The 25,807-nt window shown below is 51.0% G+C and overlaps 13 protein-coding genes across 13 annotated transcripts; 5 read left to right on the top strand and 8 right to left on the bottom strand.

Annotated features, from left to right (window-relative positions):
• Window positions 1-37: 37 nt before the first annotated feature.
• On the bottom strand, window positions 38-772 carry N7496_009819 (uncharacterized protein; the record flags this gene model as incomplete). The annotated part of the gene is made up of 2 exons (XM_056702732.1): window positions 38-487; window positions 548-772. 2 exons carry the CDS (start codon window positions 770-772, stop codon window positions 38-40), a joined length of 675 nt encoding a protein of 224 aa, XP_056551732.1.
• A 122-nt stretch (window positions 773-894) lies between these two features.
• N7496_009818 (uncharacterized protein) lies at window positions 895-2,226 on the bottom strand (the record flags this gene model as incomplete). Its single annotated transcript, XM_056702731.1, has 3 exons — window positions 895-1,082; window positions 1,333-1,712; window positions 1,763-2,226. The coding sequence occupies 3 exons, from the start codon at window positions 2,224-2,226 to the stop codon at window positions 895-897; spliced, it is 1,032 nt and encodes a 343-aa protein (XP_056551731.1).
• A 989-nt stretch (window positions 2,227-3,215) lies between these two features.
• N7496_009817 (CAIB/BAIF family enzyme) lies at window positions 3,216-5,135 on the top strand (the record flags this gene model as incomplete). Its single annotated transcript, XM_056702730.1, has 4 exons — window positions 3,216-3,594; window positions 3,664-3,962; window positions 4,019-4,519; window positions 4,578-5,135. The coding sequence occupies 4 exons, from the start codon at window positions 3,216-3,218 to the stop codon at window positions 5,133-5,135; spliced, it is 1,737 nt and encodes a 578-aa protein (XP_056551730.1).
• Window positions 5,136-5,746: 611 nt separating this feature from the next.
• N7496_009816 (uncharacterized protein) lies at window positions 5,747-6,370 on the top strand (the record flags this gene model as incomplete). Its single annotated transcript, XM_056702729.1, has 3 exons — window positions 5,747-5,927; window positions 6,058-6,287; window positions 6,341-6,370. The coding sequence occupies 3 exons, from the start codon at window positions 5,747-5,749 to the stop codon at window positions 6,368-6,370; spliced, it is 441 nt and encodes a 146-aa protein (XP_056551729.1).
• Window positions 6,371-6,992: 622 nt separating this feature from the next.
• Window positions 6,993-7,978, bottom strand: N7496_009815 (40S ribosomal protein eS19; the record flags this gene model as incomplete). The annotated part of the gene is made up of 3 exons (XM_056702728.1): window positions 6,993-7,287; window positions 7,357-7,481; window positions 7,949-7,978. 3 exons carry the CDS (start codon window positions 7,976-7,978, stop codon window positions 6,993-6,995), a joined length of 450 nt encoding a protein of 149 aa, XP_056551728.1.
• Window positions 7,979-9,064: 1,086 nt separating this feature from the next.
• Window positions 9,065-9,664, top strand: N7496_009814 (uncharacterized protein; the record flags this gene model as incomplete). Its single annotated transcript, XM_056702727.1, has 1 exon — window positions 9,065-9,664. The coding sequence occupies one exon, from the start codon at window positions 9,065-9,067 to the stop codon at window positions 9,662-9,664; it is 600 nt and encodes a 199-aa protein (XP_056551727.1).
• A 273-nt stretch (window positions 9,665-9,937) lies between these two features.
• N7496_009813 (uncharacterized protein) lies at window positions 9,938-12,259 on the bottom strand (the record flags this gene model as incomplete). The annotated part of the gene is made up of 1 exon (XM_056702726.1): window positions 9,938-12,259. The coding sequence occupies one exon, from the start codon at window positions 12,257-12,259 to the stop codon at window positions 9,938-9,940; it is 2,322 nt and encodes a 773-aa protein (XP_056551726.1).
• A 623-nt stretch (window positions 12,260-12,882) lies between these two features.
• Window positions 12,883-14,823, bottom strand: ilv3B (putative mitochondrial dihydroxy acid dehydratase; the record flags this gene model as incomplete). Its single annotated transcript, XM_056702725.1, has 3 exons — window positions 12,883-14,336; window positions 14,397-14,610; window positions 14,665-14,823. 3 exons carry the CDS (start codon window positions 14,821-14,823, stop codon window positions 12,883-12,885), a joined length of 1,827 nt encoding a protein of 608 aa, XP_056551725.1.
• A 969-nt stretch (window positions 14,824-15,792) lies between these two features.
• N7496_009811 (anthrone oxygenase family protein) lies at window positions 15,793-16,317 on the top strand (the record flags this gene model as incomplete). The annotated part of the gene is made up of 1 exon (XM_056702724.1): window positions 15,793-16,317. One exon carries the CDS (start codon window positions 15,793-15,795, stop codon window positions 16,315-16,317), a length of 525 nt encoding a protein of 174 aa, XP_056551724.1.
• A 201-nt stretch (window positions 16,318-16,518) lies between these two features.
• On the bottom strand, window positions 16,519-18,096 carry N7496_009810 (pex2/pex10/pex12 family protein; the record flags this gene model as incomplete). Its single annotated transcript, XM_056702723.1, has 3 exons — window positions 16,519-17,406; window positions 17,462-17,725; window positions 17,788-18,096. 3 exons carry the CDS (start codon window positions 18,094-18,096, stop codon window positions 16,519-16,521), a joined length of 1,461 nt encoding a protein of 486 aa, XP_056551723.1.
• Window positions 18,097-20,247: 2,151 nt separating this feature from the next.
• On the top strand, window positions 20,248-21,798 carry N7496_009809 (acid phosphatase PHOa; the record flags this gene model as incomplete). Its single annotated transcript, XM_056702722.1, has 4 exons — window positions 20,248-20,495; window positions 20,556-21,092; window positions 21,186-21,306; window positions 21,361-21,798. The coding sequence occupies 4 exons, from the start codon at window positions 20,248-20,250 to the stop codon at window positions 21,796-21,798; spliced, it is 1,344 nt and encodes a 447-aa protein (XP_056551722.1).
• Window positions 21,799-22,155: 357 nt separating this feature from the next.
• On the bottom strand, window positions 22,156-23,806 carry N7496_009808 (uncharacterized protein; the record flags this gene model as incomplete). The annotated part of the gene is made up of 4 exons (XM_056702721.1): window positions 22,156-23,061; window positions 23,138-23,571; window positions 23,628-23,697; window positions 23,753-23,806. The coding sequence occupies 4 exons, from the start codon at window positions 23,804-23,806 to the stop codon at window positions 22,156-22,158; spliced, it is 1,464 nt and encodes a 487-aa protein (XP_056551721.1).
• Window positions 23,807-24,632: 826 nt separating this feature from the next.
• Window positions 24,633-25,140, bottom strand: N7496_009807 (uncharacterized protein; the record flags this gene model as incomplete). Its single annotated transcript, XM_056702720.1, has 3 exons — window positions 24,633-24,765; window positions 24,845-24,986; window positions 25,041-25,140. 3 exons carry the CDS (start codon window positions 25,138-25,140, stop codon window positions 24,633-24,635), a joined length of 375 nt encoding a protein of 124 aa, XP_056551720.1.
• Between the last annotated feature and the right edge of the window lie 667 nt (window positions 25,141-25,807).

The following is a 25,807-nucleotide window of genomic DNA, read 5'->3' as shown; positions in this document are numbered from 1 at the left end:
AGCAATCCTTTATATTAACCTTCCCTTGGTAGACTAACTACTTCAGCTCCGTCTTTTCCAATGTTGTCCATCGTAGAATCCAGGCATCCAAGCCTTCAGTCGGCGTATCCTCCGAGGTTGAGGGCTTATCTTCCGTAGATGCTGACACTTGATTCTGAGTTTCAGCTCCAGCGTTTGTAGCACACAATGCAACTGTAGAGGATGACTCGTCCATGGAGACGTTTGAATCCAGATGTATCTTTTTCGACTTCCCCTCTTCTGGCATAAACTCAGAATTTACCTGGGGCTCCAAGCTGTCCTCTGCAGATGCAACTGCAATCACCTTCCGCTTCTTGCTCTTCCTTTTCGGATTCGAATCACCTGAATCCCGAGGCATGGGCTGATCGTGTTGAGGCTGGCTCTCCGTGTCCAAGAATTTGTCAAAGTCAAAGTTTTCCAAGATGTCCGGGTGTTCTAATACACTGAAGTCTAAGGCAAAAGCGCTTGGCTATATAATTCAACGTTAGTCTCAGCCGTTGCAAGTCATGATTGGTTGATGGGGGAATACGTGCATCAGGAAAGTTGCGGGCAGGGGAAAACTGCTTGACATCACTTTTAGAACGCTGAGTGACTGGAATTGGCAGTTTTGGCGGAACTGCCCGTCGTGCATTTGAACCTGAGGAATGGTCAGGTATTCCAGATTTTGATCGCACACGATGTTGATATGGTGGTGGCGATAGAATTGGTAGGTCAGAATTAAACGGTTTTGACGGCGCTGACTGGTGCACTCCATGTGGCCGATTGGGCAGCTGATCAATCTGATTGAGACTAGGCTGATTCAGCTGCATCTGCTGTTGTTGCATCTGCTGTCCATATATCGGCATCTGTGGCACAGGTGGTGACTGCGCCACCGGCCTATTCTGCATATTCAGCATCCGCCTCTGCATTTGCTGTTGTTGCAAATGCATTGCTCGTGCTTGGAGCGGATCCAACGGTTGCGGTAGTGTCTGCTGGGAATTCAGCGGGTCGGTTTGGCCCGGAGTTTGTTGGACCGGCTGAGAAAGATGGAATTCCCTGGATATCAGCATCGCTCGTTCCCGTATCTGCTGGGGACTCAATTCTGATGCATTAAGCTGCGAGGAAGGCGATTTGATTACACTTGCCCGATTGAAGTTGATGGCGCTTTGCAGATTAGGAAGTACCTGGGCTGTTTCCTGCGCCGAGTTCAAGGAATTGCGAGCTTGGATGGATGTATCGACTTGGACTGCTAGTGGGTTAGATCTGAATACTCTATAACTAAAATATTGGGGATTCTGGCGTTCTTTTGAAATAGTACGCCGTATATCAGCTTACAGCTTTCACTCAAGTGTGTACGAAAGAGGCTGATAGCCCTCTGGCCATGAATACGCTGAAGCGCCAAAGCTTCTGCTCTGTGCACATTGATGAAGCCACTTCTGACTCTAGAATACCGATCGCGGTCTAGAAGCTGTTGCACAGTGTTGATATCGTGCAGAACGGATTTGACCATTTGGCAGTAGTGGTAGAGCTCGTCTTTGATCTCATCTGGCTGGGCACCACCAGCCAAGTTCTCTGTGTGTGGAACTTTCTCGGTAATGCTGGTATATTGGAGAGTTCTCGTAAGCCTCTCGTAATCCCTCTCACTCTCTATCTTTTCACTGGTCAGAACAAGGAGAAGATTGCGCTGTTCTTGGAGCTCATGTGTCTCTCGTCGACTATCTCATGATTAGTCGTCTCCGAGGCAAAAATAATTGGGTTGAGGTACCTTCGTATCTGTCCAGCGTATATAACCACATTCAGCATCAGTAGCATGGTCGACTTTAATCTCTCCAAGTTCCCTGCCACGGTGTCGAGATGGGACTCGTTCATCATAAACTTGAACTTGCGAGTCACTTTTTCAACGCGAGATTGCGAGAGGGGATCCGGATAGTGTTGCTCGATCGCACTCTCAAGATCCTGAAAGACCTGCTCGCATTCTCTCAGCACATCCTGGGCCGTTTCAAAGGCGTCGGGGGAATACAAGCAAGCCAAGTCATCCTGCCCCAAGCTCTCGCCCAGCTGGCGCAGCACATTGCAGGTGAGTGCGACATCTTTGGACAAGTACCGGAGTGCTTTGTTGGCATTCTTGAATTTATGACAGAACGTGCACAACTTGACGGACAGACGGCCACCCAACTCGGCTATCTGGACGATGCTGGCGACGACTCCTATGATTTCAACCCCAGACATTATGACTGTGCATCAGATGACCGGATATGAGTTGTTTCATCCAGCCCTTGGAGAATTGGAGATTCTCTCAGGGGATATCTCAGGGGATCGCGGGGGTTTGTTTGGAGGCTGGGCCACCCTCGTACTACTTTGGCCCCCACTTTTGCATCGAAATACGATATATCTCACGGGGCGGCCCGCTGTCATAGAGACACACGACACAAGCTCATCAACTCCATATATGGCTAGTAGTAGAAGTGTAGATGTGATCGATAGAATAATTAACTGCATTTTGATTCTGTTAGTCGAATGTCTGAGATAGGAGACGCAGTTTCATGACGCATAGGTACTAAGTCGAGCTATGCCAAGTGGCTCAAGTCCCTCAATGCGAGTTGGTCATGGTCGAACTAGAGCACCCTTAGAGTCTATTCTACACTTGAAACAAAGATCTATATTCTCCATCACAGGTGTATGCATTAGATACCGAATCAAGGGACAGTGTACAAGCATCTCACGTGACTGCAACATCCGATCTTATCGCATCCGAACGGCTTTTCTCCGAACCGCGAACGGTTTCTTTCGGATCTGCAATTGCGGGGGCCCCTCTGGCACATTTAGGCCTGTTAAGCCAGTTGCATTTTCGTAGTATGTCAGTTCCATATCCGCTCTAGAAGTAAATCCACGAGCCGACGGCCCAGATGCGGCAAAAGTCTCCCGACGGAGAAAATCCCGGCCTGCTCGACCCGACTCTAGTGCCGTCATACTTGTACGCCTATATAGACTTTGATCTTCCTTGTCGCGCGGCTTGACATTTTGGCTCTTTGGTATGCCCGGGTTTTTAACAATCGCCAATCAAATATCTCCATACAAACCTTTTCCACAACTTTATAGATCGCCTACTGCTTGGGTTCACCTAGGCGACTCTCCCACCCTGCCAGACAACATACTGGTATAACTCAACGGCATATTCAAGAAGTATCTCAAAGCTCATACGACAAGGATCACTCAATATGGCGAGCAACGGTCACACCAACGGCGTGTCCTATTCGCCTCTCGTCGAGACGAGCCGAATCTTCTCCGACCTTTGCGCACAGTCCGAGCGCTTGAACCTACCACCACAGGTACAGGCGAACAAAGATCATGTTTCTTTCTCTTCAAGCCATAATGAAATCTACTTCCCCATCCCTTTCAAGGAGACCGAGACGTTGGCGGCTTTGAAGGGTATTGAGGGCTCTGTGGCTGCCGCAATTGCGGATCTGCGGTTCGGATCGCAGCCGCGTGACGTTCAAGTGAGCCTCGAGGGTGCAACGGCATTCGGATGCCAGGCATACATGGCAAAAATTGATGGATTGTCCAAGTTGGATCCTAATGTCAAGTCTAAGTTGAAGGGTACGTACTAGCAATAAATTGCAGCGCGTCTTTGAGGAAAAGAAAGAATGGTGTTAACATTCCCTCCAGATACTGATCTTTTGGCGGCCCAGTCGAACGGCTACCGTCGCATGTCGGCTAATCTGTATAAGACCAAGATTCCCGGTGAATATTACCATATCCACGGCTCTCTGGAAGCTACTACGACCCTCAACATGATTGGTCTCGAGGGCCATCGTCCGGATTTGACCGACTATGAGGAAGTTATCAAGGTCATCGAGGAGAAGGTACAGAAGTATACCGTTCCCGAGCTGGAGGCAATGAACAAGGAGAGGCGGCAGGCTGGTGTTCCGGCACTCAAGTATGAAGACTTTATCAAGACTCCTCACGTACGCATCTTCACTCCACTCTCAACAATGGCGTATCCCGCTAATGCTAAGCATAGGGAAAATTGAACGTCCAAGAGCCTGCCTGGAAGGTAGACAAGCTTCCGGGTGATCTTCCTCCCACTCCCTTCCCAGCTAGCCAAACTGGAAGCAAGAAGATCCTCGAGGGTGTCAAAGTCCTCGAAATGTGCCGCATCATTGCAGGCCCAACGGTTACGCGTATTCTGGCCGAATATGGTGCCGACGTTCTGAAAATCACTAGTCCCAATCTATCCGATGTACCCTTCTTTCAAGTCGACGGTAACATGGGCAAGCACGCAGCCGACCTTGATTTGAAGACTGAGGCCGGACGGCAGGAATTCGAGAAGCTCGTAGCCGATGCCGATGTCATTGTTGATGGATACCGGCCCGGCGCTCTCGAGAAGCTGGGCTACGGTCCCCAGGCTATGGCTGCTCTAGCTGAGAAGCGCGGAAAGGGCATTGTCTATGTGAACGAGAACTGCTTCGGTTACGAAGGCGAGTGGGCCGAACGAGCTGGCTGGCAGCAGATTGCCGATTGCGTAAGTTGATTTTACCGAGCACGATCGATTGATTTATTGACTAATATGGACGACATAGGTTACTGGTGTCGCCTGGGCTCAAGGTCAATTCATGGGCCTCGACAACCCCGTTGTTCCTCCCTTCCCAATCTCTGACTACGGCACGGGCTGTATGGGCGCTATCGCCGCTCTCTCTGGTCTCTACCATCGCGCCAAGACCGGTGGTTCTTACCACGGCAAGGCCTCCCTGATGCACTATGATCTTCTCCTCTTCGCCGTCGGCCAGTATCCCGCCGAGGTACAGGAGAAGTTGCGCGCTGCCCAGCCAGCGGATTTCTTCAAACTACGCCACTGTGATAGCGTGGATCGCATTTCGTCCACTGTACTCAAGGGCATGCAGACTCGTTTCCCACACTTGTATATGTCCTCCGGTGCTAGCTCGAAGGAGGGCCAGCAGGCGTTGACTGAGAGCTGGTTCTCCAAGGCGTACAACACGGATATCGAAGTTGTGCGTCCCGTTGCCGTTGTCTCGGGTGTTGATAATCAGTTCGTGAGGGCTAGTCGTCCTAATGGATCGGATCGGGCCAGTTGGGAGGATTTCAAGCAGGATGGCGAGGGAGATGTTAAGAAGTGTTAATTCTTTGGACCTGATTAGCTCTTTTCTACTGGTCAGTCTACGGAATTTCGGTCTATTGCATTGTACATAAATGGCATTTTTAGGAATTCAGAGGAATATATTGCATCGATAAATGACCTGATGAAGCATCGTATGCCATGCAAGATACTATCCCTCGAATATACGAGCCGAGGCTCATCCGGTTCCATCGCAATCCATGGCGGGCGTAAAGTGGGGGACGCGCAGCCGTCGGAAGACACGGAAAGCATAGAGATTCCAGGTTTGCCGTCGATTACAAACCCATATATTGGCATGAAGTTAAGTATGAGAGTCCGAATTCAATGGCTCCATGCTTGAAGCCATGATTAGTAAACCCAGTGTTGCAGGATTCTAGTACCTAAGCAATAACCCGGTGGGTGATATTTTCCCATGGAAGTCGCCGATAAGATCGGATGCGGCACCATACATCGGACCGATGGTTCCCCTCATGATGTCGACGTTTTGATCGCAAATCAACCGCGATCCATACATGCGGCTAAGCTTTAACTTTCCCTCTATTTACTTGACTTCAATTACTCCCAGTTCCAATCTGCGTTCTTCTATTCTCACTCATATTACCAACACGAAGCATCATGTCCTATAAAATCGCCTACGACGCTGCTCTCGCGCCGCCACGCGGGCCGGCCATCGTTGCTTTCATGGAGGACTTTTACCGAACCAGTGATACCGAGTCCTTGCACGAGAAATATGTGGCAAGCTTCACGGAAGATGCTACTCTGATTATGGGACCGAAGGAGGCAAAGGGTGCTGCTGGTATGTTTCCTTTTCCCTGGTTTCGGTTGAGTAATATGCAAGGATATTTGCGGACGAACTGTATTGCTTTCTTGCATATAGTATATTCGACCCTAGTATCTGAAGACAGAATGCTTACTATGACTGACAGAGATTCTTCCCCTGCGCCATGGTCTCTGGACGCACGTGGCTTCGCGCAAGCACACTCCTACTCATATCTTTTTCGGTGGTGAGAATGAGATCATGCTCTACGGTGGCGTGAACTACCGACTAAAGGCTGATCCTGAGAGGGATGTCTATGTGCCTTGGGCTGGGCGGGTGGTTTTTGCGCCTCAGAAGGAGGGAGAAGATGTGAAGATGCAGTTCTATCAGGTTTATCTGGTGTGTAATCTTTTCCAGATTGAATGCAGGCTCTTTACTGACCATAACTATAGGATCCGTCTGCGCAGGCAGGCAAGAAATGAACGGGCGAGGGAGTGCATTTTTAAGATTATAGATAGATTTGAAAAGGAATGATACTCCATATACAATGATCCAACATATTGGATGATCTCTACTAGCAAAAAGGGTCTTCAGAATACACATCTCCCTATCAAATCTACATCTTCAGATCTTACGCCTCTACAACCCAGAGATGAACGGTTTTAACGTGTTTGGTCAGACATGCTCTTTATTTCCAGGAGACCGCGAGAGAAAACAGGAACAAAGACGCCGTAGGGGTAATTCGGGGTCAAAGAGGGAGGTCAAAAATATGTTAAGGAAAAAGAAACTCGTCTCTCTCCAGGCCGAGTCATTGCAAACTCGGACACGAAAAAAGATAACGAGCCGGATGCCCATGTCTCGTCCTCTCGCTCATGCTCTCGGGAATTTTTCGCACTCCTCATGCAAATAAAAAAAACCTTTCCGCTTTCTCTCCGCTAGCCCCGTCTGGTCATCAAGGTAAAAAAAGGAAAAAGGTTGGAGAACAAACGTGATAAATCGCCGGGACCTAGCTCCGAAAAAAGGTTTTTATTTTTTTGTGATCATTCCGGACTAAAGCCAAAACGAGCCCCCCGAAAGCCAAATTATAGCCTTTTGAAGACACGTTTACTCCTCGTCAGACTCCTCATCCTCGTCAACGGTGGTCTTGGCGATACGGTCAAGATCACGCTGGCCGGACTGGGTGATGCGGCGGCCACCCTTCTCCTCATCAACCTCGAGGACACCGATCTTCTCGAGAGCCTGGAGGGCCTTGCGGTCGACGGAGCCGGAGGCATCGACGTGGTGAGCGGGACGGGCACCACGGTTCTTGGTGGAACCGTGGACCTTGCGGAGACGGCCAACACCGACGGTCTTGCGCATGTAGATGTGGCGGGCGACGGCGGCAGCGCGGACGTAGAACCTTTTAACAGATCATGTTAATACAGTTGATTTTGGATTTGGTGGGTTTGGTGTATTCGGAGAGTCGTACCAGTCAGCATCCTGGGGAGGGAGCTCGTTGGAGGCAGAGGTCTTGACAGTGTCAACCCAGCCGGGGATGGGGAGCTTGCCCTGACGCTTCAGGAAAGCCGAGTAGGCGGCAATGAACTTCTGAGCCTGTAAGAGAGGAAAAGATGAATGGTTAGCGTCGTGTCTCGTGGATGTCAATGCAGGTCGCGAATGGTCGGGTCCAATGTGTGAATTTGCAGATGTGTCGGGTTCGTCTTTGAAGGCAATTCCATCTCTTGTCGCAATGCAGAATTCTCAGTATTCCGTTGGCGCTGTTTCGTTTGCACCTTGTGGTTTGACCATCGGATCTTGATCAACAGAGCTTGGAGGCTCCATAATATCAAGTCCACGAAGGATCTCGCATGTCGAGAACTGCGCTCCCACAGCCAGCAGAATCTGCGATTGGCGAAACCGGGGATTTCGAATCACACAGTGTGTGCCAGTGTTGCCCGTATACCCGATGCCTTTGTGTCGATTTTGCCTTCCTCCAAGACGAACCCATCCATCATCCACAACCATGCACACCAGCCGACGACCAGGCGAACTGAAGCCATCAGAATTTGAAGGACACTTACGTCCACATCGCGAACGGAAACACCACCCATTTTTGCGGTCTCGAGGGGTCCGAAGAGGGCGTAGGGGAAAGAGTCGTTTGGCGGAAGTCGAGGTGGGCAGGGTCGAAGTCCAAAAATTCAAGAGACACACAAACTCGCCCCGTTGGGTCTGCGTCGTGGTCACGTCTGTGTGCCGTGGGTTCGCTTAGCCTGTTTGGGTTAGCCGTACCCTAAGCACGGTCATGTGATGAGATGATTGGTGGCCGTATAATTAAGGCACAAATTAAGGCAACAAAATTATTCGAGATCCTCCCCTTGCCATCTCAGGCGCCAAGGCACCAAGGCTTGTATGTGGATCTTACCTATAAACATCGTGCTGTCAACGCTGTACTGTAACTCGAAAAGCTAGAATGTCAACCTCGAAGATGTCGCATAATCTCCCTTGGGCGGATTAGTTCGCGGCTAAGCAGGGATCCTTCCCTAGTGGAAATCTAGAAGCAATGATAACACCCACGGCCCCCGCTTCAACCTCATTCCATCGTGTCTAACCACTCCAGTAACCATGACATTTCCAAACCCCCTTCAATGGTTCCAAAACAGAAGTAAGTCAAGCTCCGGTAGACCATAGCTTCAACAAATCTAATCCCGAACAACCAGAATCCGAAAAACACAGGCTATCAGATAATGGCCCACCCCTGAAGCACCTGCTGAAAAAGAAACCATACCCAGCTCTATCTTCAACCAACCCACAAAGCCAAAGCATCTTCTTTGGCCGGTTACCGCTAGAAATCCGACTAATTATCTACAAGCTCCTCTTTGGGAACAGACCTATACACTACGAATGTGATTGGTTGGAAGACGAGAAAAGATGGCAGATCAAATCGTTCGAGTGCTTTGCAAGAACGGAGAGGTTCGATTGGGATGATTGTGCGGGATATTCAGATCATGCTACAATAGTCTCTAAGCGTTGGGGACTATGGATGGATGTTAGGATTATGTTTACTTGTTGGAAGGTGTGGGTATTCATTTCCTCGAACTTGACGAGCTTCACGAGGTACTAATCGTCGAAATAGATACCTCGAAAGTCTCGAAGTACTCTACCGCACGAACGAATTCCGATTCTCAAACTACGATGCTATGAGCAAGACTTTTCCCCGGCAAGTTCCCGCCCAGGGACTGGTTGATATCCACCGTCTTACTTTCTGGTGGTCCCTCCGACGAGATTCACAGCCACACCTGTCTCGCAAGAATAGAATCCAATATGATAAATTCTGGGTCACTTTGCAGAAAACATTCGTCAATTTGACCGAAATCCGCGTCTTTGTGGATACAATCGGTCTAGCAGATATGAAAAGTATCCCCGAGGACATGGTTGGAGATACAGATGAAGAAAAACAACGCTACATTCAATCCGCATGGCTCGACGAAATGGAGTCGATGATCGAGGCAAAGCAAAAACTAAAGGTCTTCGAAATTCATATCGACAATGGGGTATATCGGCACGTGAAAGAAAGAATTCAGCCTTGGCTGAAGGAAAAGGAGGAAGAGAGGAAGACGGAAAGAAAGATCGATAGGATACGCTATAAGGCGTATAGGTGTAAGCACACTAACATCACCTACCAAGGAGTCCCGGCTAGCAGGCCTATCTCGAGAGGAAGCTCGAAAATCGGAATCGAGGATTCAAGATCGGTTCCTGATGAATTTTGGAGGAAGAACATTAGCAAACGTGGAAAGTGAAATTTGTTTGTGAAAACCCGAGAGGTTCCGAAGAACGATCGATGCCCAAAATAATATTATGATTCCATGATTCGTATCCTAATAACACACATCTATCGCTGGTTTGAATGTAATCGTTTCTCGTAACCTGTAAAAATGCAGCAAAACCAAGTAAAAGTGGAATACCCATTGCCAAATGCCTTGCCTTCCAAACCCGACCAACCCCTTCCAATTCTAACCTAGAAACGCCGATGAAAGTAAAGAGGGAAATAATGATAAACAAGAGATGTCAAATTACAGGGTTGGGGCTCTCTTCAGTCCGACGCAATATCGAACAAAGAGAGTATCAATGAAATGCCCGTGCCGAATACCAGGGGGACGGCACCGGTTGAACTCATCAATGGCATCCTGGACGCCAAAGCCCAGACGCTCGATGAGGTAGCACACAATCAGGAAACCAGTGCGATTGTATCCATAGTGGCAGTGGACGCCAACCAGTGGCCGGGGCAAAGTAGTGTCCTCGCGCTTCTCCATCTGATCGTCGATCTCCCTTTGAAGCCGATCGACCAGGGCGATAAAGTCGCGAGTCTCGTCGGGAGTGGGAGGAATTTTGGACACAGTGGGATGCTTGTTGTAGTGAATACCGCCCTTCTCCATAGTCAACGGGTTGTAGACTGGGCTTTCGTGGCTAATATCAACGACAGCGTAAATGCGGCCTTGGTATTTCTGAGAGAATAGCACTGGGTTGTGCTCTTCGTCAACCTCACGAAGCATCTTCAGCGCAGCAAAGGTATTTGCGATCGGTTGAGAGACGGGCGCAACCTTCTGCCACTTGGCGAGGTTCTTCACGTCCCACTTTCCTGATGTGTTCATGTATTGGAGTTGCCACCCCAGACCCAGGCGCTGGTCAATATGCTGGGACAAGAAGTCCTGGATAATGCCCGAAAGTGTACGATATGTTGCTCGATCGTAAAGCAAAGCATGAGAAGCTGGCGCCGGGAGAATGGCTGACTTGACAAGTCGCTTGCGGCCAGTATCATTACGGTTTGGCTGCCCGATCAGCTTCTCACCTTCGGTAGGCTGGAGGCCAAACTTTTCCTCGTGGGCAAGACCCGTGGACGAGGCTGAACCCTGGTCGTGAACTCGCGAGGCATCGGGGATGATGCTGCTTCCGCTAGTATCAATGGTGGTATGCGCAGAAACATCACCGAAGAATTGGAGCAGTTTCTGGATCTCCACCGGCTTGGTCACCGAGTCTGCCTCGCCTGCAACCAACAGCATGGGCATGTGAATGGCAGCCCAGACCTTATCTCCAGGGATACCTCCGACGGGTTCATCCTGGCTGTAATCAGGAAGCGTGCCCCAAGCCATGCGACGCCAGACTGGCGTTCGACTCTGCTTGTTGAAACGGACTTGGAGACCTCGTGTCTCTTCATCCGCGTCGCTGCCGACCATTCGCATCACACTTGTACTCTTGATACCACCACGGCGGTCCCAAAGACGCCACAAGTTAAAGATCGGGTCAGGAATAGAGAGCAAGCGGCGGAAGGTTGTAACCTCATTGGCCGATGGAGGTGTGGCGCGAGGGCAGACCGCGATTAGACCAAGGATATGTTCCTTCAAATCCTTTCCAATGGGAGAGGAGGACGAAGCGAGCAGAGCAGACAGGGAACATCCCAGACTGTGGCCCACAAGGATCACGCCCTGGCCATTCTCTCGATCACGATGTCTCTCAATCGCGACAGCAATCAACTCGGCCAACGCCTCCACGGTGTATGCGTTCCAATCGGTGGGCGCGAACTTGGACAGACCGCAACCCGGCAGATCAATGCCAAAGCACGATCCAACATTGGAAAGACTTGTAAGGAGGTGGTGGAATTGGGCCAGCGACCCTCCGAGACCGTGGATGAACACTAGCAGAGGAACGGGAGATGGCTTATCGGGAAGGCGACTGAGGTTCGGGTGGGGGGAATAAAAAGTTCGAACGGCCGGGTATGTCGCGACGGAGGTAGTGTAAGGGTTGTAGGTGGTGAACTTCCTCAAAATACCGGGATCTGTCTTGAATGCTTTTAAAGTGTTAGCGAAATTATAATTGGCAATGGTGAAGGGGGAAAAGTCAACACTGGAATCTCGCTTACCATCGGAGGTCTGCTGCTGAGGCTGTGACGACCACTCAGTTGCCTGGCGATGAGGTTCAGTACCATGGCGCAACGAGCCGTTGCTATCATAGTCATCATCCTCGTAATCATCGTCCGAGGAGGTAAGAGGCTTGGTGGAAGACTTGGTCGAGCGCTTGCGCAAACCCAGGCGCGGTCGGGAAGAAGATTTTCTCTTCTCCGGCGACCGCAATCGCCAGATGAGCGACGAGAACAAGCCACAACCGACCATCGTGATCACGCAGGTAGTCAAGAATGCTACTTGCCCCCAATTCACAGAGTCATTGCGGTAGAGGGAGCGAAGGTAAGCTGCGAGGGAAGACCAAGAGGCCTGTTGGGCAGCGATGCGCGCAGAGTGATACAGGTGCAAAACGGCCGCGATGCCTGATCGATTAACGGACTGTGAAGACAGTGACTCGTGAAGAGCAGAGATCGAACTGCCAGCGCCATCGTTCCCCATGGCTGAGGCTGAGGCGGCTTAAGTAGCTCTTCGGTCTTGCACTTGCGAACAAGCGCAAGATAGAGGCCCCCAGGGTTCTGGACCCCGGGAAAGCTAGAGGAATGAGACCACGCGAGGCCACAACGGGTGTTGCTTGGATGCGGTGGAGTGATCGTAGGGGGATGGGCAAAAGCAACGACACCAATGGGAGGCGCCGGATCGACAACGTTGGAGAGGTGGAAAGAGTGAGGCGTAAGTTGCGGAGGGCAAGAATGAGGCAGAGAAAAAGCATTAGACTCGGCCAGTCACAATCTCCGGCGGCGCAGCGTGGGGGAAACAACGTGACTCACCGGCTCCACTGGGCGCACATGACGGAATCGACCGCCTTCGCTGGCTTTTGAACTTTCTTCAAGTGGCTTCTAGGGCTTCTAGAAGTTGAGGGTTCTTCGACACAATGTGGAGATTTCCCCCTAATAGTAACAAACAGGAAACCATGTTCATAATTTTTTTGGTATATTCCATATTGCTGTTCCCAGAATTCGGGAATGTTCTCATTTGAAACGATGGGGACACCTCCCCTATACACATCCCCTTCACCCCCTAACCCCCTAACATACCATCACTATCCCCTTTTCTTACGATATTCAGAAGAGATCTGTCATGGCTCCATGCGATGCATCACCCACCAATCGTGCATACTTGGCCAGCACACCGCGAGTGATCTGTGGTTCCGGTGGCGTCCATTGGCGGCGGCGCTCTTGAAGCTCCTCATCGGATACATCCATGGACAACTCGTTAGTTTCGGCATTGATAGTGATGACGTCCCCGTCGCGAACCAGTCCAATCGGCCCTCCCACCGCTGCCTCGGGGGTAATGTGACCAACGATGAAACCGTGGCTGGCACCGGAATAGCGGCCATCCGTGATGAGGGCAACGTTGTTCAACTTGGCACCCATCAGCGCGGCACTGGCCTTCAACTGTTCCGGCATACCGGGTCCACCCTTAGGGCCCTCGTAGCGGACGATCAGAACCAGATTCTCCCCACGTGGGATGCGGCCTTCATCTAGGGCGTCGTTGAGCTGTTTCTCCTTATCGAAGACTCGGGCCTTGCCCGTGAACCGGAGTCCCTCCTTGCCTGTAATCTTGGCTACAGCACCGCCAGGGGCGAGGTTACCGCGCAGAATCTGGATGTGACCTGTAGCCTTGATAGGGTTGTCTAATGGGCGAATCAGGGTCTGGTCCTGGGGCAGCGAGGGGAATGATGCCACGTTCTCAGCCAGCGTCTTGCCAGTGACGGTGGGAATGTCGCCATCCAGGAGGCCTCCGGCAATCAGCAGTTTCTGGACCGACGGAATACCTCCGATCTCATAGAGATCGGCCATATAGTATTTGCCACTAGGAGATAGGTTTGCAATGAAGGGAATCTTATTGCTGACCCGCTGGAAATCGTCCAATGTCAGGTCGACACCGGCAGTGCGTGCCATAGCGAGGAAGTGGAGAACACCGTTGGTGGAACCACCCAGTGCCATGGTCATCACGAGTGCGTTCTCAAAGGATCGCTTGGTCAAAAGGTCGCGGGGGCGGATATTCTTTTCCAGGCAGATCTTAATGGCATCGGCTACGCGGACACACTCGCGCATCTTCGAAGGCGAAGAGGCAGGAGTAGATGAGGATCCAGGCAGGGACAGACCCATGGACTCGATCGCAGTGGCCATTGTGTTAGCCGTGAACATGCCACCACAGGCACCGGCACTAGGGCAGGCGTGCTGCTCGAGGTCATCCATAATCTCATCCTTGGTCTTGCTAGTATCACCGCCATCGTCGGGCTGGCGGAGGGTATCGTAAGCATAGGCACCCGCTGCCTCGAAACATGTGGAGATGTTGATTGGCTTGCGGAGATGCTCTGAGTAACCAATATTGATTGTACCGCCGTAGATCATGATCGACGGGCGGTTGTGACGGGCCATACCCATCACTACACCGGGCATGTTCTTGTCACAGCCGGGGATGGCAATACAGGCATCATGATATTGAGCACAGGTGACGGTCTCGACACTATCGGCAATGATCTCACGCGTCTGCAGAGAGAATCGCATGCCTTAATCCAAACAGTTAGCTTGCATTTTGACTTAAGGGTATTGTTTCCCGCCTAACATACCGTCGCTGCCCATCGTAATGGCGTCCGAAACACCAATGGTATTATACTGCCAGCCAATCATTCCCTTTTCAACAACTGCCTTCTTGGCCGTTTTGCCCAGGTCCATCAAGTGCATGTTGCAAGGGTTGCCCTCCCACCAGACAGAAGCAATACCCACATGGGGGCTCTTGGCCATGGCTTCCTTGTCCGGGACACCGGCAGCGAAGAGCATTGCCTAGTACAGTCAGCATTGAGCATCGCAATTGAAAGTCCTTGCATTCCAACATACTCGCGCACCCGGGAATTCATGGCCGCGGGTGATCGTTGACGAGTGTCGGTTGAGTGCGGGGGTACCGTCCTCGTGTTTGGCGTCGGAGGGCAGACTGGGGAAATTGATGTAGCGGGGCTCGGAGAGCTTGCTAGGCTCTGTGGACTGGGTGGAATCCATGATGGGTGTAAGGAATTGATGGAGCAGATAAAGTAGATTACAGTGTAGGAATAGAAAAGAGCTTAAAAAAGCATCATCCCACCTGAAGAAGAGAAGCTCGCAGTCAAGTCCGATCGACCCCAGTGGACCCCGCGATGCTCAGGCGGGCAGCCAGTCAGTGCGATCGCATTTGCCAACCATCGGAGTTGCGCCTATTGTCCGGCTCGGCCTCGGCAAGTCTTCCGTAGTGGAGCTGTTCATATATGGGATCATCAAGTAACTACATATTTATATCGATGCTATCTAGCAGTGAATGATTACGAGTCATAGTCTCATCCATGTTGTATACACTGGGACTGGGAGCAGTACTCAACACTGGACATTAGTAAACTATCGAGGAGAACCTTATAACACTTGAAGCACCTTGAGACTTTAATACTATACCGAGTCGTAGCTAGCTATAGACCACATATAGAATATAACTCACCAAGACCAAACCCTCAAAATTCTATCAACAATGCACCTACAAAAAACTATGCCACCCCCACATTCCTAGCCCCTCGTACAATCAATCCCCTTTCCAGCGATCAACTAACTCGATTAGGTGTAACGTCATAGCCAAACCCCTCGAGAGTTTCTTTTTTCCCTTCTCAACCCAAACCCAAATCTCACCTTCCCATCCGAAACACGTCTCCCCAGCATCTCGGCGAATATATTCCTATCTAGCCTTGGCTCTGCACCACCTCGGCTTCCTTTGTACCCCGAGACAAAATTCCCCGATTGGCATCCTCGTCTCCCACATACCCTACCTTTTCCCGGCATAATGACGGATATTATTATCGCCCAAGCAATCGGGACGCTGGGATGTAGCTTTACGGCTGGTACTACTGATCCTCCCCTTCCTTACTCCAGTAATCAATTAAATTAATGGATCATTCAAACTAATGACTATCTAATACGTAACCAGGCGGCGTCATGACCCTCTCCATAATGGACATCCCCAACCTCGCCCTCCCCGCACGCCGTCCACCCGGCGCAACAATTCCCAGCAACGAAGTCCCCGGGACACCAATCGCCCATTTAACGCACCAGTGGCTCGATGTCTACGAGCGCGGGAAGGGTATCTTCCCGCCAATCGCGATAGTAGCGTCCCTAGCCAACGGGTATCTCGCCTGGACACTGCGTGATATACCCGTCCCCGCGACGACCGGTCAATCCTGGACAAGCTTCTACGTCACCGCTATAGTGGTCACGCTGGGCATGGTACCCTGGACGCTGACGGCAATGAAGAATACGAATAACCGGCTGCGGGCGCATGCGACGCGGGACGATGCGGCGGTCGCCGAGGGAACGGAGGGGATGGTGATGAGTGCGGCGGAGAAGGTTCGTCGTGCGAAGGAGGATGACGAGGTTCCTGGGCTACTGTGGAAATGGGCAGAGTTGAATTTCTGCCGGTCTTTGTTCCCGTTGGCTGGGGCTGCTATTGGGTTTTGTGGGGTTGCGTGGATGAGGTAAGAATAGTCATGGATTTGAGGAGGATTGATTTGGTATAATTGGTTATGTACAAGGCGTAATATCCCAGGTTGGGTGGGTATCGTGGTGGTTTTCTAATGATAGGTGCCGTGGCAATTTGAGCTTGCACATCAGCTGGACTGGATAGGTGTTTAGACAATGGGTAGAAGGTAGAAGCAGAGATCATGCAGCAGTAGCATGTCTTCATGACTTCTCGTAGTCCTCGGCAAAGCCATTGGCTTCGGTCGTGGGCTCGTCCTCAGTGGGCTCTTTCTCATCCGTAGACCATTCGCTGGAGTGCTGCAAGGCCTCGTCGGCTGTGATTTCCTCCAGGGGACTGGACTTGCCAGGTTGTCCCTGTACCTCCTCCGTGTCCTGGGAGTCGTCGCGGGGCTCGTCATCTATGGCAAATCCAACAATCTTGCCAGTGCCGGGCTGCGAACGCGATTCCTCCAGGACGTCGCCGTTCCAGGGCTGACACTTTTTAACAATTTCACCACACCGGAGACAGACCCATCCCTGACCTTCCTCGGCTTCCAGCTTCTGCACAATACAGACGAAACAGTAGATACAACCACAAGGAATGGTCTCGTAAGGGTTTGTGATATCTGTCTGAGCAGATCCCGAAATTCCACCTGCTCCAGCCGAGGCTGCAAGGACGTCGCTTTCGGTCGTCGCAGCCGGATTCTGATCCCGATAGCAGACTGCACAGGTCCGTTCCTGGAGGAAGGCCAGCTCTCCTTGCTTCTCGGTGGCTTCCTCATCATCCCCGCTCGACTTGAGCGCTTTGACGGTCTTTCGCCATGCGCGTGAGATCCATCGCTTCCAACGGCTGATACCGACCAGAGGAAGAAGGAAGAGGAGGAACTCGGTGAAAGCATGCCAGACCAGCTGTCGGTTCAAGTATTCAAAGGAAACTTCACGGCTAGCCTGAGCAGATGGAGGTGTAAGACGAATGCGGAGGATTCGATCGACGAGAGTTCGATAGCGACCGTTCACTAGGAATACAAGGAAGGAAACAAAGGCTGCGACCGAGTGTGTGGTGGAAACGAGGTCTGTAATGCGTGAGAACATCCGAACTTCCTGTGATGGCTTCATTCAATTGTCAGCAATAACTTCGGCTCGTAAGAAGCAACCCATGGCTTACCTCTTCATAGCCACCCTCTTGTCCAACCAACCAGCTCTCCCACTTGTCCCAGGCATATCGTCCGCCGACCGTCAGCAAGCCATACATGGTCTTCTGCAATTTAGTGGGGGCAGAGTGCACAGGGCCCTTGCTTCGGCTATCGGTATATCGGAGGCCTTGCAAGGCCGCTCCATATGACGCATTGTGGTCCCAGATCGAGAGCTTGAATAGGATCGCTCGTAAAGCGAATAGAATCTCATGTGACCAGTCTTCCCGCATTTGCGGCTGTTATGAGTTAGCATCTCCAAAATAACCACGGCAATGCTTTGAACAGGACTGCTGCATACCCCAAAGTATTTAAGAGCATCTCCAACCTGGTTCTTCATCAGACCCAGCAACTCCTCGTCTAGTAGCTCGGCATCAACCTGGCCAACACGAAACGCCGGGCGCGTCCCATCTCGGCCTTTGATCGAGTTCCACAGCGACCAGCCCGCCCCTGGTACACGATTCAATGGATATGGAAGACGCTGGACGGTGTCCGGGTTGATCGGGGACGCCCGCTGCTGTTCCGCACGACGGGCACGCGCTTCCGCCTCCCGGAGGCGCCTGCGCTCGAGAACCCGCTCCTGTGCAGCGGCAAAATTTGTTGAACTCATCGTATTATCATGATGTGGTGGTCGGGACAAGAGAAAGATAGACGATAATGGGGGAGATGAAGAGGGTCGGCCCACGGAGATGGCCTATGGGTACTCGGCTTCCCCAGACGCGGAGCCGAGGTTATTTTCACGTGACCTACCCATCTGGGGAAGGATAATTGACTGGAAGAGAAGATGGCGATTGAAGAATGCGTGTGATCGTAGACAGGTACTATATCTATATTCAGTAGTTATTATAGGTACATCGTTGGTATTATCTGTGGAAACTCCCCCCTGACTGAGCTCAAAGAAATTTCATGGGCTCTTAACTCGAAATATATCTGCGCTACCCCCGCATTAGTGACAAATTCACAAAGAATCGATAGCCATTCTAGGAACATTGATTGCAGGATGTTAGACTAAACCCAAATCTTATTTCTGCCAATGAATCAATCAAGATGGGTATGATCTGAGATAACAAGGGTTGATTAGCATACTCATCATGCAGTCAAGCTGGACATAGTGTTCCAGTGTCGTGATCTACCTCAGATAGGGTTAGACAAGCGCGAGTACCATGCTTTCTAAGAAGCCAAATGTTTCGAAAACAATCTTTTATTTTGTTCTGTGGAGGTTAGCGATGCGATAGGGTCGAATTGAGTCCTACTTTTGGGAACATGAAACCCTGCTGTTGATGAGAGAGATGGCCTCGCCGTTACCAGATACTAAAGCTGATCTTGTACTAAAAAACTACTCTTAGAAGTAGGATGATTGTAAAAGCTCGTTCGATCTGAATTTAGAAGCGTTCAGGTACAATCTAGATCCAGTTATTACTCTAACCGTACAGGGGCGTCAAGGATGATATGCTCGACAGCATTTTCTGATAGGGACCACTCTTGACTACAGTCATCCCCGGAGGAGTACGGAGTACCAGGGTAGCTATGGGTAGGTCTCCTTATAACACGAATCATACGACCAAGGTCTAGAACAATCCTTCTGCCTGCTTCGATAGGATATCCAATTGCATTGGGTCTCTGTCCCACCTGGCGCAGGCACGGAGCTACACAAGACCCCGACGGGTTGCGAGCGAACATTATATTCTATCCAGTCTTCTGGAGCAGTTTTATGAGCCAGTCAGCTATCGGTAGAACCTTGGACGCTATATTGTTCGACGGTGATTGGATCAAACAGGGAATACTCGCTACACGGAAGCATGTAAGCGCTCGCTAAGAACTGATTGCAGTAGTTCATGGATCGGATGATTCCGACGATGCTCCACCTCGGCAACACCACCCGAAAGCGACAAATGTAGAAGGCTTCGAGAGTATTGAGAGGAAGGAACCACAATCGGGTATTGCGTCTTCTTCGGTATGCGCGGTGTCTTTCCGAGCCCTACAAAAGTGAGATGGAGCAGAGAAAACGTGGATGAAAGCCAGTCAGAGACTACACGTGCAGGGCAAATGTAAGACATTTGGGGGCAGAGATATTGCCAGCTCGGATATACCCCGTATATCGAAGTCTTCGAGATGGCGCCCATGGCGAGGCCAAGCATCCGCCCTGGCAATGCACGTGCCTGGCCCCACCAGGGGTTGACTAGAGCCCAGCCAATCAGAGTTCTCCAATTAACACCGTGGGGGCAGCTTCGATGATCATTCAGCAATTCCTCACAGATCAATCGGAACCGTTTCCCACTTGGTCTATCAACAATGCATCACTTGCCCCGTCGATTGTCCGTTTAGTACAATGAATACAGCTCCGTGCTAACCGGGCTGGGCAACCCTTGGCCCTTTGGACAAGCACTGGTTAAGCACTAACAAGCACTAAGCCGTACTACGCTCGTGGATACCCAGCCACTGACATCGAGATATGATTGTAACCCTGTAAACCCTACGACAGGGTCTGACTATGGTCTCACCAACCATGACTGGCCTAAACCAGGGATCCTAACTGCAGGTTCTGCTATATAGACAAAATAATAATAACGGTGCCTACATGTAAGACTGTGCGACCACGTGCCTTGGAGCTCCTTCCCGTATAAATCAATCTTTCCGCGCATCCCTTCCTTTTTCTTCTCGTGGTTATCTCTTCTCTTCTACCGTCACCCTCCCCGCCCTTTGGCTTTCCTGTCTGCCTTGACAACACTCGTTGACGTGCGACTTCAAATCAATCGCTACAATGAAGGCTGTCGCTGCCACTCTTCTGGCTGCGGCCACCCTTGCTCGGGCCCAGGTTGCAACCACCTCCGAGCCCTCGGTCTCTGATATCAACAAGGCTGCCGCCACCACTCTCCCCGAGGTTACTACCTCGGATGTCAAGGGTCTTGCATTCAACCGGTTCTACCAGGTCTGGCTGGAGAACATTGACTACGAGGATGCGGCTGCCGATGCCAACATGCAGTGGTTGGCCACCCAGGGTATCCTGCTGTAAGTGATCAACATCCCGTCCTCCGCACTTGAAACTCCCCACTGAACTTTAATTTGTAGGACCAACTTCTATGCGGTCACCCACCCGTCGGAGCCCAACTACTGTGCGGCTGCTGGTGGTGACACTTTTGGCATGGACAATGACAACTTCAACCAAATCCCCGCCAATGTTTCCACTGTCGCTGATCTGCTCGATACCAAGAGCGTTTCCTGGGCCGAGTACCAGGAGCACATGCCTTACCCCGGCTTCCAGGGCTTCAACTACTCCAACCAGAAGACCTTTGCCAACGACTATGTCCGCAAGCACAACCCTCTGGTCCTTTACGACTCCGTCGTCAAGAACGAGACCCGTGCTCGCCAGATCAAGAACTTCACTGATTTCGAGAGTGATCTGTCTGACAAGAAGCTTCCGCAGTGGGCTTTCATCACTCCCAACATGACCAACGATGCTCACGATACCAACATCACCTTTGGTGCCAAGTGGGATCGTAGCTGGATGTCTTCGCTGCTGAAGAACGACTACTTCATGAACGACTCCCTCATCCTCTTGACCTTTGACGAGGATGATACCTACAACAAGACAAACCGTGTTTACAGGTATGCTAAAGCTGTGAACCTTGCAGCGGACGGCCATGGCGGCTATCACCTTGCTGCATGCTGCCTGTGGACAACATATTGACTTTGACATAGTATCCTTGTTGGCGGTGCTATTCCCGACAACCTCAAGGGTACCAAGGACGACACCTTCTACACCCACTACTCGTCCATTGCCTCCGTCAGCGCCAACTGGGGTCTGCCATCTCTCGGCCGCGTAAGTCCGGAAATGCCTTGAGGAACGAAGCAGTTTAACTAACGGAGATTTTAGTGGGACTGCGGTGCCAACATCTTCGAGATTGTCGCTAACAAGACCGGTTATGTCAACTACAACGTGGACATTACCAACCTGCGCCTGAACGAGACCTACCCCGGTCCCGAGTCGGCCGGCGAGTACTCCAAGTACTCCCCCGTCTGGCCCATCCCCCTGACTGATGGCAAGTGCTCGGCTGGTAACGGTATCTTGGACATTGTCAAGACGACCTATGCTGGCAAGACTGCCACCTACAACTACTCCAGCCCCTACCCCTGGGACACCAAGTCCGACTATAACACCAAGGTCACCATCACCCGCAAGAATGCGACCAACACCACCGGCACCACTTCGGCTTCCAGCACTGCCTCCAAGGGCGCTGCTGCTGATATCACCGTCCCCGGCTCCACTATCGTGACCGGTGCTCTGGTGGCTTTCTTCGCTTACCTGCTTTAAGCGGGTGGCAGGTTCTACTCTGCCATTTTTGAGTGGGCTCTCAGGCTGATGAATATCTTATCGATCACAATATTTCTTTGATAATGATGATTGAGCCACCGAGAATAGCTTATGTTTCTTCCTGTAGAGGCAGGAAAGAAAGAAAATGGCTGTGATGTATTTCAATTCGACAATATGCCTTAATGTTTTAGCTACGATTCGCAATTCAATACATGAATATCTGCATACTAATTGGGCAATTAAAAATTTCGTCGAGAATGGTAACCTTCTCTCATTGATTCAAATTGTGGAGCAGCTCCTTCACTTGCATTAAACATGACATGCTAAATCCAGTCCTCAATCTATCCAGTCCTCAATCTAGAAGAGACCTTTAGAGCCCTCTCCCGACTTGATCAAGATAGTCTTCATCTGTAGGAAACCGTCAATGCTGTACAGCATGCCCTCCCTCGTATTTCCACTCATCTTATATCCACCAAACGCCCCATCCTTCGCATTAGTCGGGCTCGTACAATTCACACCCACCGTACCCGCTTGCAATGCCTTGGACATGCGCACCGCGCGATCCAAATCTTTCGTAAAGACAGATGCATACAGACCAAATTCCGTATCATTCGCCTTCTGCACTGCCTCCTCCTCTGTCGTGAACCTGTTGATCGTCACGACAGGACCAAACACCTCCTCCCGCATCAGCCTCGAGTCCTCTGGCACCTTCTCGAAGATAGTCGGTTTCACGAAGAACCCATCATTCGCATCACCACCCTGCGTCAGGGATCCGTCCTTCTGTCCAATACCCAGGTACTCCTGCACGCGCTTATACTGTACAGCATCGATCTGTGGACCGTGCGAAGTAGTCGGGTCCAGTGGGTCACCCAGCTTAACGGCGGCAAATTTCTCGCGGAACAGCGCGACAAACTTGTCGTACACACTTTCTTGTACGTAGACACGGCTGTTCGCAACGCAGACTTGTCCGCTGTTGAATTGGATGCTGAATTGTGTTTGTGCAGCGGCGGCTTCGAGGTCTGCGTCTTCGAATACCACTGCGGGCGATTTCCCGCCTAGTTCCATGTGGCAGTGCTTCAGGTTGGACTTTGCGGCTGCGGCTTGGATCTTTTGGCCTGTTAGTGATGAGCCTGTGAAGCTGATGCAGCGAACGCCCATGTGTTCGGCCAGGGCTGCGCCGGTGGGGTTGCCGTAACCGGCGATGATGTTGACGACGCCTGGAGGGAAGCCGGCTTTTTGGATAAGCTTAGCGGCGAAGATAGACTATTTGTTGTTTGCTGTTAGTTGGAATCTTGCGGATTGGAAGTCATGGTAGGTCTGGAGAGGCTTGTATACTCACTGTCAAGGGCGCCTTCTCGCTGCTCTTCAACACAACCGTATTACCCGCTGCCAGGGCAGGCGCAATCTTCATACTGAAATTTGCTAGTGGAAAGTTCCACGGGATGATTAGGCCCACGACGCCATATGGCTCCTTCACAGTTATGCTCATCAACCCGGGGTTAAAGGTACTCGCTGTTCCTTGCGAGTTCCACACTGCGTCGGCGAAATACCGGAACAGCTCGGAGGACAGGCCGGCATCGATGAAATACGAGATGGGTCGGCCAGTGCATAGTGTCTCCAGTCGAGCTAGTTCGCTGTTCGCCTCGAGGAAGAGCTCGGATAGCTTGCGCAGGTACGGGGCACGTCCGTCAACGCCGAGGTCGCGCCATGCTGGGAATGCGGCGTTGGCAGCGGCGACGGCGTCGTTCACGTCGTCGACGGAGGCTTGGTGGACTAAATATATTGTTAGAAAGGGAGAAGATCTTGTAGAAGCGTTAAGGTCTATGTACCATTTGCGATGACTTCTTTGGTGTAGGGGTAGACGACCTCGAAGGTATTCTTGTCTGAGGATTCACGGAACTATGATAGAGTTGTTAGTTTGGGTTGGCCTAGTCAGGAAGAGATAATATCTTACCTCGTTGTTGATGAATAAACGAGTTTCAATAGGTTGCGATGCTTCAGCAGCCATGATGTTGTAATGTCTTGATTGAGGACGACTTGATTATAGGACTAATGAGTTCGATTCAATGCAGACGCAGGCCAAACGAACATGGATTTGGTGCGAGACCAGCTAGATATAGGTACAGGGATCCTCACACAGCACAGCTCTTCTGGACAAGGACATGCGTCCACCCATCCCAGCGCATCGACCCGCCTCAAACCCCAAGACAATAAATACATAGTTCCAGAACGAACCGAGAGACCCACACAGGCCATGCCCCGTCCAATGCTTGCGCGGCCCAAATTTCTTGAGCTGGTGAAGGATGACCCTTCCGAAAGTAGTCATTATTGTGTCAGCTTTCCAGCCATGCTTGCTTCCGATTGGAAGTAGAATGGGTGAGCTGTCAGCTTGATCGACATAAGCCTTGGCGTACTTGGCGGGGCGGGGGGATATGTGGGGATCAAGAGAGCTTAGTAAAAAGTATTTGCGCAATTAAATCTTGGTTCTGGGATAGGGCGCCCCGGCCCAAGTAAGTTTTACCAAGCAGAGAGAGTTTATGCGGAAGTTTCAATTCGTAGGAATGGTTACATGTGGCTGGTGGCCTGATCCGAAACACGAAGCCGCGTGTCCATGGGCGTTTTTAGAGGCTTAGCCGTGGAAGTATGCTAGGGACTTTACGGGCGTAGCCCGGATTTAAAATGTGCTCTGCATATATGTAGGTGACTGCCTAGGTGGGATGTCATGGAACAATCTACTATCATACAGGCTTGGTACTTTCATAAATTTTATGAATTGGATCATGTATCGTTTTCGTCAAGAGCCATGTTGACCATCACATAGGAATGACTATTGTTTAGTCCGCAATTCCATGGTGCTTCATGGTCTGCAGGTTCAGAGCACCCTGGTCGCCAGGCCGTCTCTCGGACTGGATCTTGAGTTTATCCTCGGGGCCTCCCTGGCCTAGGAACTGATCTCCCCTAGGTAGTCTGCAGAAAAAAGAACAAAGCCGTTATCATCTGATAGACTTGACAAAGGCTAAGTCGATATGGATGGTCAATTGCTTACCTGCCACGGTCATCCCGAGTACCTCCCTCATCCTCGCGGATCTTGCGGTGATCACTGCCAGAGGCTGCTGATCCAGGGCCATACTTGACGCCTGATTGAGGGAATCGCTGATCGACCATCTCATCAACACCGGACTCAAGAGCTTTGCATTGGTCAGTATATCAAGGTCAACTAGTTTAAACGGGCTGGCATATACTTGAGTCACTCTTCCGACCGCGGCCTTGCTTTGCCTGGTAAGAGTTCAGGTCTTTCTCGGCATTGTAGGCCGTCTGACGAAGGTCATCGAAGTGAACCATTTTGCTTGAAATGTGATATGTAAAGAATGCAACGGAAAAGATGCTGGAATCTTAGGAATTCAATGACTTCGCGGATAATTGTAATGAAGATTGTTGGTAAAGACGAAAAAGAACGTCTTGATATATGAATAAATACCCTTGGAGAGCCACGCTAGATACTGCATTGCCATCATTATACATCATAGGTATGTCACCTAGCCCTACAGACACCGAGGTAGAGCAGGGAGCAGCATGCGCAAACCAGTCATCTATCTACTTCATCAGTCTCTTGAAACAAGGATGGTAGCTATGATCTACTAGTCTAGGCCCTGAGCAATATCACATTCGATAATCAATCGCAGTGACTTCATAGTTCTCCACATTCTTATCGTACCCTAACTGACCCTCCCAATCCGGAAAGGCCGAGGGTCCAGCCCTAGGGCTGGGGCCGGCTCGGCTGAACTATAATCCGTGATGGATGAGGGAACCATAGCAGGAGGGCGGTGGAGCTCCAAGATCAGGTGGGATGCCATTGTTGACGACCGAGTTAAAAGTTACGATTCGACCCGTGATCAACCCTATGGACAAGCTGTGACAAGTGATACCACCGCTCATTGCTCGTTCTCTCAGGTCGAGCTCGGATAGAGCTTCCGTCACCTTTTCGGCGACTAACCGTCCAACATTTTCA

The sequence above is a fragment of the Penicillium cataractarum genome (genome assembly GCF_028827025.1).
Source record: "Penicillium cataractarum strain IBT 29864 chromosome Unknown utg000008l, whole genome shotgun sequence".
In the NCBI taxonomy this organism is placed as follows: domain Eukaryota; kingdom Fungi; phylum Ascomycota; class Eurotiomycetes; order Eurotiales; family Aspergillaceae; genus Penicillium; species Penicillium cataractarum.
This window is presented reverse-complemented; position numbering and strand designations above follow the sequence as displayed.